A 12,121-nucleotide genomic window follows, 5' to 3' on the forward strand; every position below is an offset into this window, starting at 1 on the left:
TCGGCACTCCTTTTCCTGTCTTGATCACGTTGAGGGAGATGTTTTTGTCCTTGCACCACACAGTCAGGTCTCTGACCTCCTCCCTATAGGCTGTATCATCATTGTCGGTCGTCAGGACTACCACTGTTGTGTCATCAGCAAAATTAATGATGGTGTTGGAGTTGTGCCTGGCCATGCAGTCATGAGTTAACAGGGAGTACAGGAGGGGACTGAGCATGCACCCCTGAGTGGCCCCCATGCTGAGGATCAGCGTGGCAGATGTGTTGTTACCTACCCTTACCATCTGGGTCGGCCCGTCAGGAAGTCCAGGATCCAGTTGCAGAGGGAGGTGTTTAGTCCCAGGGTCCTTAGCTTAGTGATGAGCTTTGAGGGCACTATGATGTTGAACGCTGAAATGTAATCAATGAACAGCATTCTCACATAGGTGTTCCTTTTGTCCAGGTGTGAAAGGGCAGTGTGGAGTGTAGTAGAGATTGCATTATCTGTGGATCTGTTGGTGCGGTATGCAAATAATGTTGTTGATGTGAGTCATGACCACCCTTTCAAAGCATTTCATGACTACAGACATGATTGCTATGGATCGGTAGTCATTTAGGCAGGTTACCTTAGTGTTCTTGGGCACAGGGACTATGGTGGTCTTCTTGAAACATGTTGATATTACAGACTCGGACAGGGAGAGGTTGAAAATGTCAGTGAAGACACTTGCTAGTTGTTCCGCGTGTGCTCAGAGTACATCGGCTGCGGAGAGCGTGATCACATACTTTCTTGTGGTGGAAGTGTCGAGACGATGCGTTAAATCCCTGATGAAGCTTTAGCGTTCTTTTCGATGCAACGGAAAGACAACCTATTCCATTGATCTCATTTCATCCATTAAATGGCTGTGTTTAACAGGTCATTACTAACATTTCCACAGTCGTAATGTCAACGGGAAAAAACTACAGGCACAAGCAAGAGTATGAAAGAGTCGCAGGAGTAAAATAAAAACAATCCAGAAAGATTTAGGTGACAAGTGGATTTCGCACCCCTCAAACACAGAAAGTAGATGGCTGGAAAAGACAGATCCTCAGGTGGGCGGGGCACCCCTCAAACACAGGAAGTAGATGGCTGGAAAAGACAGATCCTCAGGTGGGCGGGGCACCCCACAAACACAGGAAGTAGATGGCTGGAAAAGACACATCCTCAGGTGGGCGGGCACCCCTCAAACACAGGAAGTAGATGGCTGGAAAAGACAGATCCTCAGGTGGGCGGGGCATGCTCATTGCTAGAACAATTGCTGCAATGAATGTGCAACAGGGCACTCTGGTGTTTGTGGATAGATTTTCCGCTGTACATGGCTGCTTGTGTTCTCAGGAAAGTGACATTATTGCTAAGGATAGTTAGGACATGACTGAAAACAATGTTTTTTCATCATTTTGACAGCCAAATGTTTCAAGCAATAATACGTTATCTCTGAGGTTTGTTATTCAGTGTTTATCTAAAATCGGACTCCTTGAATTATCATCTTAAAGCAGTCCCCGGAGGTTTTATTTTCCCTCTTTAGCTTTAACTTACAACCATAAAACAAGTTGTATTTCAGATTGATTATAAATGACATCTGTTCGTTGGAGTTCAGTGGTTCCTCAATTAAGACAGACAGGCATTCATCTAGCCTGGGCCTGAAGGCTCTGTGAGGACTTTCTCCTTGGAGTGGGCACATGGGAGGCTGCTCAGTCAAGTAGCCTGCAGCCCTGCTGTCTCACGCAGGTTAACAGTTGGCCCAGCCGTGTTTTCTCTGCTCTGTTTGAGTGGGGCTGTCCTTAGGCCAGACATCTGGAGCTTCTGACTGAGCAAGCTTTAGAGAGAGAGGGAAGAGGAGGATCCATATGGTCCCTTCCGCTGATGATGACATCTCAGCTAGCTACAACACTGTTGGGGACATGTTGGGATGGGTTGGGCCTCCTCTCTCTGTCGCTGCCGATCTGTTCAACTCTTTCGTCACCATCCTCTCTTACTGGGTGATCAGTCTTTCATTCTAAAACCAGAGAGAGACTCTTCAGTCTCTGGGGTAGCTCTCCTTACTTCTCAGAAGGCTTCACCTTACTTCTCCTTCGTCTGGTGATCAGAAGGAGCCAGAGCTCAACTCACTCGTACACTCCAACCCAGGAAAGTAAAGTAGTGAGCTGAACTCAGCTGAACAAGTCATTCAATTTTATTTAAAAAAAATTCAGGTCTAAGTCCTTTTGGCTTTGAGGGCAGTTGTCAGTGAGAGCCAGAGCACTGCAGAGAGCGTTCGCTGCTCTCTCTGTGTGGATAAGCCCAGCCAGGGCTGGCTTCAATGGAAGGAGGGTGGATGATTTCTTCACAGCGAATGAGAATAAATCTTTTGAAGTGGCCCGATTTAGCATGCCTATTTGACTGCATAGGCCTATAGCTCTCTGAAGTCCATACCAGGAGCCATTGCAACTTTGTATGACTTGGAAGTAATTTAGCTAAAAATGGATTATCCTCAAACTTAAATGAATGTAACCTCAACAAAATGTAAAATACAGTTGAAGAGGCCCATCAAAAGACATTTCAACATTTGCAAAAGTGGTGAAACAGAGGTTATGTATATAGGGGTGAAACAGGCTACTGGGCACACACTGGTTGAATCAATGTTGTTTCCACATCATTTCAAAAACATTACGTGGAATAGATGTTGAATTGACGTCTGTTACCAGTGGGAGAAATGATGTATATGAGAACACCATTCTCATCTTTCCACACAATGTATTAGGATGAAAGTTCATACCAGGACATTAGTTGCAAGATGCAGCCTACTGTATTTCCACTCAGCTAGTACAATATTTACATCAAGTAACCTAAAAGGAGCATAGTGCACCATCATTAAACCTGTCCAACACCACAGAATATAATATCCTACCGGCCTTATCTCATAGCATATGCATTTTAAGAGAAAGGGTTGTAAAGAAAAATATTATATTAAAAAAACTTGTTGAAGATTATCATAGTGGCAGGGAATGAGATCTGGGCCCCTAGAGGAAAAACTCATTTTCTAAATGTCAGCGTCGACATCTGAATAAAAGTGCAGGGCTGAGAGGGTGGAGGAGGGAGGGAAAGGGAGGGAGGGAGGGAGGGGTAAAGGGGTGAAGTATAAATCTGGTTCCCTATCCACTGCTTCTATGCTTCATCCCTGCTGCTGACAATCTGTCATTTAATCCTCCCTCTATCTTTTTCCCTCTTTCTCTCTGTCTTCTCCCTCACTCACTTCCGCCCGGATTTCTGTGGATGCAGCAAAAAAGAAAGGTTAGTATTTCTTTCCAGCGTGGTATACTACAAAGTAGAATCAATGAGTTAGCCAGCTAACTTGCCTAAATATTCAGAAAAATACATTTGGGGGGGGGGAAGTATAAGCTTGAAATGGGCATGGTCTAATTGAAAGAACAACCAAAAAACATATACCTACATTTAGCTTTCTAAATTAATCAGACAAACTATAGTTTTTTCTGGTTGTTTTTCAAAGTTATCTGGCTAACTAATTGAACCTACTTTGTAGTATGTTTGACACCTTTACACCCCCTTCCCCCTTCTCTAACCCTGACGTGGCTGTCACTCTGCAGCACAGCCACCCTCTCCTCGCTCCTCCCCTCCCCTTACTCCACTCTTCTTCTCTATAAAATGTGCTTCTGGGTCAGGCTGCTCTGTTCTGTTCTGACTCAGTGACAGACTGCCATGCTCTTTGTTTCTGCTACACTGTCAAGATCACACATCACACCACTATGCCATGTCTTGTGTCTTTGGCTGGTGTGTTGTTGACTGTTTTTTCACAAGAGACATACAGTACCAGTCAAAAGTTTGGACACACCTACTCATTCAAAGGTTTTTATTTATATTTACTATTTTCTACATTGTAGAATAATAGTGAAGACATTAAAACTATGAAATAACACATGGAATAATGTAGTAACCAAAAAAGTGTTTAACAAATCAAAATATATTTTAGATTTTAGATTCTTCAAAATAGCCACCCATTGCCTTGATGACAGCTTTGTACACTCTTGGCATTCTCTCAACCAGCTTCACCTGGAATGCTTTTCCAACAGTCTTGAAGGAGTTCCCACAAATGCTGAGCACTTGTTGGCTGCTTTTCCTTCACTCTGCGGTCCAACTCATCCCAATTGGGTTGAGGTCGGGAGATTGTGAAGGCCAGGTCATCTGATGCAGCACTCCATCGCTCTCCTTCTTTGTCAAATAGCCCTTACACACCCTGGAGGTGTGTTGGGTCATTGTCCTGTTGAAAAACAAATGATAGTCCCACTAAGCGCAAACCAGATGGGATGGCATATCGCTGCAGAATGCTTTGGTAGCCATGCTGGTTAAGTGTGCCTTGAATTCTAAATAAATCACTGACAGTATCACCAGCAAAGCACCCCCACACCATCACACCTCCTCCTCCATGCTTCACGGCGGGAACCACACATATGGAGATCATCCGTTCACCTACTCTGCTTCTCACAAAGACACGGCTGTTGGAACCAAACATCTCAAATTTGGGCTCATCAGACCAAAGGACAGATTTCCACCGGTCTTATGTCCATTGCTCGTGTTTCTTGACCCAAGCAACTCTCTTCTTATTGGTGTCCTTTAGTAGTGGTTTCTTTGCAGCAATTCAACCATGAATGACTGATTCTCGCAGTCTCCTTTGAATAGTTGATGTTGAGATGTGTCTGTTACTTGAACACTGTGAAGCATTTATTTGGGCTGCAATCTGATGCTGGTAATTCTAATGAACTTATCCTCTGCAGCAGAGGTAACTTTGGGTCTTCCTTTCCTGTGTCGGTCCTCATGAGAGCCAGTTTCATCATAGCACCTGAGGGTTTTTGCAACTGCACTTAAAGAAACTTTAAAAGTTCTTGAAATGTTCCTGATTAACTGACCTTCATGTCTTAAAGTAATGATGGACTGTCGTTTCTCTTTGCTTATTTGAGCTGTTCTTGCCATAATACGGACTTGGTCTTTTACCAGAAAGGGCTATCTTCTGTATACCACCCCTACCTTGTCACAACACAACTGATTGGCTCACACACATTAAGAAGGAAAGAAATTCCACAAATTAACTTTTAACAAGGCACACCTGTTAATTGAAATGCATTCCAGGTGACGCCCTCATGAAACTGGTTGAGAGAATGCCAAGGGTGTGCAAAGCTGTCATCAAGGCAAAGGGTGGCTACTTTAAAGAATATAAAATCTAAAAGATGTTTAGATTTGTTTAGCACTTTTTTGATTACTACATATTTCATATGTGTTATTTCATAGTTTTGATGTCTTCCTACAATGTAGAAAGTAGTGAAAATGAAGAAAAACTCTGTCATGGGTGTCATTGGAAGTAGACCAAAGTGCAGCGTGGTGAACGTACATTTTCTTTTTATTTGAATGTCACCAACAAAACGACCGTGACACTTACATGACTAAGTGCCACAAACAAAGTTAACTACCCACCCTGAAAGAAGGGGAAAAAGGGCTACCTAAGTATGATTCCCAATCAGAGACAACGATAGACAGCTGTCCCTGATTAAGAACCATATCCGGCCAACACATAGAAACACAAATCAGAGAAATAAAGGACATAGAATGCCCACCCAAATCACACCCTGACCAAACCAAAAAGAGACTCTAATAAAAAAGGCTCTCTAAGGTCATGGCGTGAAAAACCCTTGAATGAGTAGGTGTGTCCAAACTATTGACTAGTACTGTATACATATTAAAGTACAAAAACACAGTCATAGGAAGGATAAATAAAACATAAAAAACATTCCTTCACAAATAAGTCTCCAATCAATACTTTAAATTGCCTGAACGGCACCACAACATCAAAATTAAATGTATTTAGAATTTTGTACCAGCAATACGGTGCATTAAAACTTAAAGCAGATTCACCTAGCTCAGTGGAGACCCTAGGAACCTCAAGAGTTAACCAATCCTGTTTACGGGTTAGGCAACTCAGGTGTCTATTTTTTATTTATTTAAATGTAACCTTTATTTAACTAGGCAAGCCAGTTAAGAACAAATTCTTATTTACAATGACGGCCTACCTCGGCCAAACCCGGACCACGCTGGGTCAATTGTGTGCCGCCCTATGGGACTCCCAATCACGGCCAGATGTGATGCAGCCTGGATTCAAACCAGGGACTGTAGTGACGCCTCTTGCATTGAGATGCAGTGCCTTAGACCACTGTGCTACTTGGGTCTAAACTTCAACAGCCGTTAGATAAGACAGAAATGTATGAAGTAGGGCCTACAGGTCTTTAGTGAAGTCCAACCAACCTTTTCATACAGGGTGCAGTGATGAGTATCAAAACTGTCACCTGTAACAAAACAAAGGGCACTATGGTAGATGGCACCTAAAGGTTTAAGTATTAGCAGCTGCACTTTGATAAATACTATCACCATAATTAAGAACAGATTATAAGGTTGACTGAATAATCTGCTTTCTACTGCTTAGAGAAAGGCACGATCTGTTTCTGTAGATAAAGTCAACTTTAAATGTTAGCTTCATAATTAACCAGCCTATCTATGTATTTTTAAAATGCAAAATCCAAATCAAGCCAAATGCACAAGTATTTACACTACCGTTCAAAAGTTTGGGGTCACTTAGAAATGTCCTTGTTTCTGAAAGAAAAGCCATTTTTTTGTCCATTTAAAATAACATGAAATTGATGAGAAATGCAGTGTAGACATTGTTAATGTGGTAAATGACTATTGTAGCTGGAAACGGCTGATTATTTATAGAATATCTACATAGGCGTACACAGGCACATTATCAGCAACCATCACTCCCGTGTTCCAATGGCACGTTGTGTTAGCTAATCCAGGTTTATCATTTTAAAAGGCTAATTGATCATTAGAAAAACCTTTTGCAATTCTGTTAGCACAGCTGAAAACAGTTGTGCTGTTTAACCCCATGAATCACGATGGCCTAGGGGTTAGGTTTAGGGTTAGGAGTTAGGGTTAGAGGTTTAGGGTTAGGAGTTAGGATTAGGTTTAGGAGTTAGGGTTAGAGCGTTAGGTTTATAGGGTTAGGAGTTAGGTTTAGGGTTAGGAGTTAGGTTTAGGGTCAGGAGTTAGGGTTAGGGTTAGGAGTTAGGGTTAGAGCGTTAGGTTTAGGGTTAGAGCGTTAGGTTTAGGGTTAGGAGTTAGGATTAGGTTTAGGAGTTAGGTTTAGGGTTAGGGTTAGGTTTAGGGTTAGGGTTAGGAGTTAGGTTTAGGGTTAGGAGTTAGGGTTAGAGCGTTAGGTTTAGATTTAGGAGTTAGGTTTAGGGTTAGGGTTAGGAGTTAGGTTTAGGGTTAGGAGTTAGGGTTAGAGCGTTAGGTTTAGGGTTAGGAGTTAGATTTAGGGTTAGGAGTTAGGATTGATGTTCCCTAGGCAATAGTCAGAATAACAAAGTGCCCCTCCCCAGACCTCCTTATGTCATGCCTCCATGCTTTATTATGATCTCCATTTGTGTGTCCCAAATAGCCCCCTATTCCCTATATAGTGGACTACTTTTTACCAGAGCCCTATGGGATTTTGTCAAAAGTACTGCACTGCATAGGGAATAGGGTGCTATTTGAGACTCAGTCTAAGTTTAGGGCTAGTAACGTAACTGTCACCTCCCATAGACAGCTATGCATGGCAGCACTAATAGCTTTCCCTGTGAGACAGCCAGCGGAACACATCAGTAGCATCACTCAGCAATGGAGGCTGCTGCACTCAGACACACGTTAGCGCGATGTTAGTGCTACCCAAAGAAATAAACACAGGCTTTAGTGCATAAGTGTGGCAGCAGCTGTAACATGGCAACACTTAAGACCTCAGTTAGCATGCTAGCGCTAGGAGACACGGTGTGGTGCGTTGGGAATGGAGGACATAGGCTCCAACAGATGTGCTCTCTCTACAACACTCTCACTCGCTCTTCTCTCTATCCCTCGATCGTCCCTCTCTATCTCACCATCCCTTCCGCTCTCCTCCCTTTATTTTCTGTTCTCTCCCTCCATCTCCCTTCCTTCCTCCCTCTCTCTCCTCCCACACCCTGCCTCCTTCCCTCTCTCCCCTCCCTCCCTCTCCCCCATCCCTCCTCTATCTCCCTCTCTCTCCCCCCCTTCTCTTTCTTTCTCCACCTCTGTAATTAGCAAGCCTTCCTACTCTGTCACTGCGGCTGATCTGTTAATTGCTCAGCCTGTTTGTTTTCACACGTTCATATGGGGGAAATTAGAGGTTTTAATGAGCGTAAACCCAAAACTGTGTCACCACTTCCCCCCAGCTGTGTAGACAGTGAAGTGGGGCCTCACCTCGTCAACTGAGGAACACACAGCACGGCAGACACACCGTGTTATTTGTCAAGTTATTTAACGGCACCCTATTCACTATATAGTGCACTACTTTTTATCTGAGCGGAAGGCACTAGTCCAAAGTAGTGCACTATAGGGAGTAGGTTGCCCTTTGGTACGTAAAACTACTACTCACTGAAGAGTAGAGGTATGCCTCTGCTTCAGGGAGTTACACACCTCAACAGACACAACATCAGCTTTTAACTCCACTCCAGGCACAGTATCTTCCACATCAATGCAGGAACCAACAGCTATCTCAATGACACAGTCATGATACAACAGTGATGGTTCTGTGACTGGAGTTTCCAGCCAGCTGACCACTACAGTGTGGTTACATTCTAATGCCCATACAATCATACCACCTCCTTCAGCCTACCACCATACATGCCCAATGACATGACTTATTGATTAGTAGTATGCTAGTGTTTTTATTTGAGCTCGTCTCATGGTCTCTCCTCCCTGCCTCTCTCACCAGGAAACGAGCATCTCCCTCGGCCAAGGATGAGCACTCTGCTGGGGTGAAGGACTCTCTGCTGGCCCACTCCTCTGATCCTGTGGAAATGAGACGACTCAACTATCAGACACAAGGTATAGACACACACACACACAAGGTATAGACACACACACACACACACACACACACACACACACTAGCACACACGATTTATAGACACACACACACACACACACACACACACTAGCACGCACGATTTATAGACACACACAAAGTCACAGATCCAGACACACTAGCAGACAAACAACCACTGACACACTTATATTCAGATTTAGCTGTTCTTCAACCATGGCCAAACTATCCACCTCAGTGCCTGCAGACAAATCTCCAACAAGGTAACTTATAAAACCTGGTCTCTATTCACACCACTGCTCACAGTCTCTGACACTCCTATGATATGATACATTCTGATGAATGTGTAGCTATTGGTAACCACTGTGCTAGGAGAAGCAATTGAATGCAGTTCACATTACAGCCTTCAAGTATAAAACACTTCAGAGTTAAGGCTTCTACTGTATGCAGATGATTCACATTAATTACAACAATATCAGATGCTGGTTATCGCAAATGAAACATGGTTTTGATGAGTTGAAAGTGGATAATAATCCGTCCAGTGTATACTCTGTACTGGATATCATCATCTTGTCTTTGTAATATCGGATGATTGTTGTGGATGTGAAGGATTGTCACATGGCTTAGTGTACAAGGATCATATGTCTTGTTGTATTAGTAGTACGTGGGTGTCAGTGAAGTTGGAAAGGGAGTGGCTGTAGTTGAGGATGAGGACTGTCTATCGGTCAACAACCCAAAGCTCTGGTCTAGTCGACGAGATGTCCTCTCTCTCTTCACCTTCATTTATGACCATTATAGAAATAAGCCTTAAAGGTCTGTTAACATATAACACACCCTGCCCATGCTGCTTCTCATCTCACTGTGAAGTAAAGCGAGAGAGGGGGGGTGGTTGCATGGGAATTCCTACAGTATATTATCCATCTGTTTTCAGTGGCTCTTCGGCTCTTCTGGTGGGTCCTAATGGAACTCTATTCCATATGTGTCCTGGTTGAAAGTATTGTACTATGTAGGGAATAGGGTACCGTTTGGGACGCATCCTCTCTGTCTCTTCTTCTAGTGGACTGCACTGACCCAGCTTGGTAATTAAACACTGTTGCATGCAGCATGGAGAGTCTTGAGCTTTGAACTTAGCAGAGGAATTAAGCTCACAGAATCTCTCTCTAACTCATTCTCTGAACATCAAACTCGTTCTGTCTCACCCTTGGTTTCTGTGCCCTCTTCTCTCTCGCATCTCTCTTCTCTTTCCTCTCTCTCGCTCCCTCTCTCATCTCTCTCTTCTCTCTAACCTCTTTCTCCTCGCTCTCTTCTCAATGTTTTCTCTCTCCTTTCTCTTTTCTCTATCTTTTCTCTCTCTCCTCTATCTTTTCTCTCCCTCTCTTCTCTGTTTTCTCTCTCCTCTCCTCTCTCTTCTCTGTTTTCTCTCTCCTCTTCTCTCTCTGTTTTCTCTCTCTTTCTCTCTCTCCTCTTTCTCTCTTCTCTCTCTCTTCTCTGTCTCTTCTCTCTGTTTTCTCTCTCCTCTCCTCTCTCTTCTCTGTTTCTCTCTCCTCTCTCTCTCTTCTTCCTCTCTCTCTCTCCTCTCTCTCCTCTCTTCTCTGTTCTCTCTTCTCTGTTTTCTCTCTCTCTCCTCTCTCTTCTCTGTTCTTCTTCTCTCTTCTCTCCTCTCTCTTCTCTGTTTTCTCTCTCCTCTCCTCTCTCTTCTCTGTTTTCTCTCTCCTCTCCTCTCTCTTCTCTGTTTTTTCTCCTCTTTCTCTCTCTCTTCTTCTGTTTTCTCTTCTCTGTTTTCTCTCTCCTCTCTCTTCTCTGTTTTCTCTCTTCTCTCTCTCTTCTCTCCTCTCTCTCTCTTCTCTCTCTTCTCTGTTTCCTCTCTCTGTTTTCCTCTCCCTCTCTCTTCTCTGTTTTCTCTCTCTCTGTTTTCTCTCTCCTCTCTCTCTCTTCTCTGTTTCTCTCTCTCTTCTCTCTCTCCTCTCTCTCTCTTCTCTGTTTTCTCTCTCCTCTCCTCTCTCTTCTTCTCTGTTTTCTCTCTCCTCTCCTCTCTCTTCTCTGTTTTCTCTGTTTTCTCCTCTCCTCTCTCTTTCTGTTTTCTCTCCTCTCTCTTCTCTCCTCTCCCTCTCTCTTCTCTGTTTTCTCTCTCCTCTCTCTCTCTCTTCTCTTTTTCTCTCTCTCTCTCTCTTCTCTGTTTTCTCTCTCCTCTCCTCTCTCTTCTCTGTTTTCTCTCTCCTCTCCTCTCTCTTCTCTGTTTTCTCTCTCCTCTCCTCTCTCTTCTCTGTTTTCTCTCTCCTCTCCTCTCTCTTCTCTGTTTTCTCTCTCCTCTCCTCTCTCTTCTCTGTTTTCTCTCTCCTCTTTTCTCTCTCTCTCCTCTCTCTCTCTCTTCTCTGTTTTCTCTCTCTCCTCTCTCCTCTCTTCTCTGTTTTCTCTCTCTCTTCTCTCTCTGTTTTCTCCTCTCTCTTCTCTCCTCTCCTCTCTCTTCTCTGTTTCTCTCTCCTCTCCTCTCTCTTCTCTGTTTTTCTCTCCTCTCTCTCTTCTCTGTTTCTCTCTCTCCTCTCTTCTCTGTTTTCTCTCTCCTCTCCTCTCTCTTCTCTGTTTTCTCCTCTCTCTCTTCTCTGTTTTCTCTCCTCTCCTCTCTCTTCTCTGTTTTCTCTCTCCTCTCCTTTCTTCTCTGTTTCTCTCTCTCTCTCTCTCTCTCTCTCTTCTCTGTTTTTCTCTCTCTCCTCTCTTCTCTGTTTTCTCTCTCTCTCCTCTCTCTTCTCTTTTTCTCTCTCTCTCTCTCTCTCTTCTCTATCTGTTTTCTCTTTCTCTCTCTCTCTCTCTCTCTGTTTTCTCTCTCCTCTCCTCTCTCTTCTCTGTTTTCTCTCTCTCTCTCTCTCTATCTTTTATCTCTCTCCTCTCTCTCTTCTCTGTTTTCTCTCTTCTATCTCTCTTCTCTGTTTTATCTCCTTTCTCTCTCTCTCTATTTTCTCTCTCTCTTCTCTCTCTCTCTCTTTTCTCTCTCCTCTCTCTCTTCTCTGTTTTTTCTCTCTCCTCTCTCTCTTTTCTCCTCTCTCTTTCTCTCTCTCTCTTCTCCTCTCTCTCTTCTCTTTCTCTCTCTCTCTTCTCTATCTTTTCTCTCTCTCTCTCTCTCTTCCTCTATTCTTTATCTCTTTTCCTCTCTCTCCTCTCTCTTTATATCTTTTCTCTCTCTCCTCTCTCTCT

At 43.6% G+C, this 12,121-nt stretch overlaps 1 protein-coding gene across 9 annotated transcripts in view; it reads left to right on the forward strand.

The window, feature by feature from the left end:
- The window catches only part of LOC115108758 (receptor-type tyrosine-protein phosphatase F-like), a 388,031-nt gene that overhangs the window by 345,390 nt on the left and 30,520 nt on the right, over positions 1 to 12,121 (forward strand). For all 9 annotated transcript variants that reach the window (XM_065009146.1, XM_065009144.1, XM_065009145.1 and 6 more), the window contains one exon: positions 8,822 to 8,934. In XM_065009146.1, coding sequence (XP_064865218.1) covers positions 8,822 to 8,934 — 113 coding nt within the window. The remainder of the gene's footprint in view (positions 1 to 8,821; positions 8,935 to 12,121) is intronic.

The sequence above is a fragment of the Oncorhynchus nerka genome, linkage group LG24, assembly GCF_034236695.1.
Source record: "Oncorhynchus nerka isolate Pitt River linkage group LG24, Oner_Uvic_2.0, whole genome shotgun sequence".
Classification (NCBI taxonomy): Eukaryota; Metazoa; Chordata; class Actinopteri; order Salmoniformes; family Salmonidae; genus Oncorhynchus; species Oncorhynchus nerka.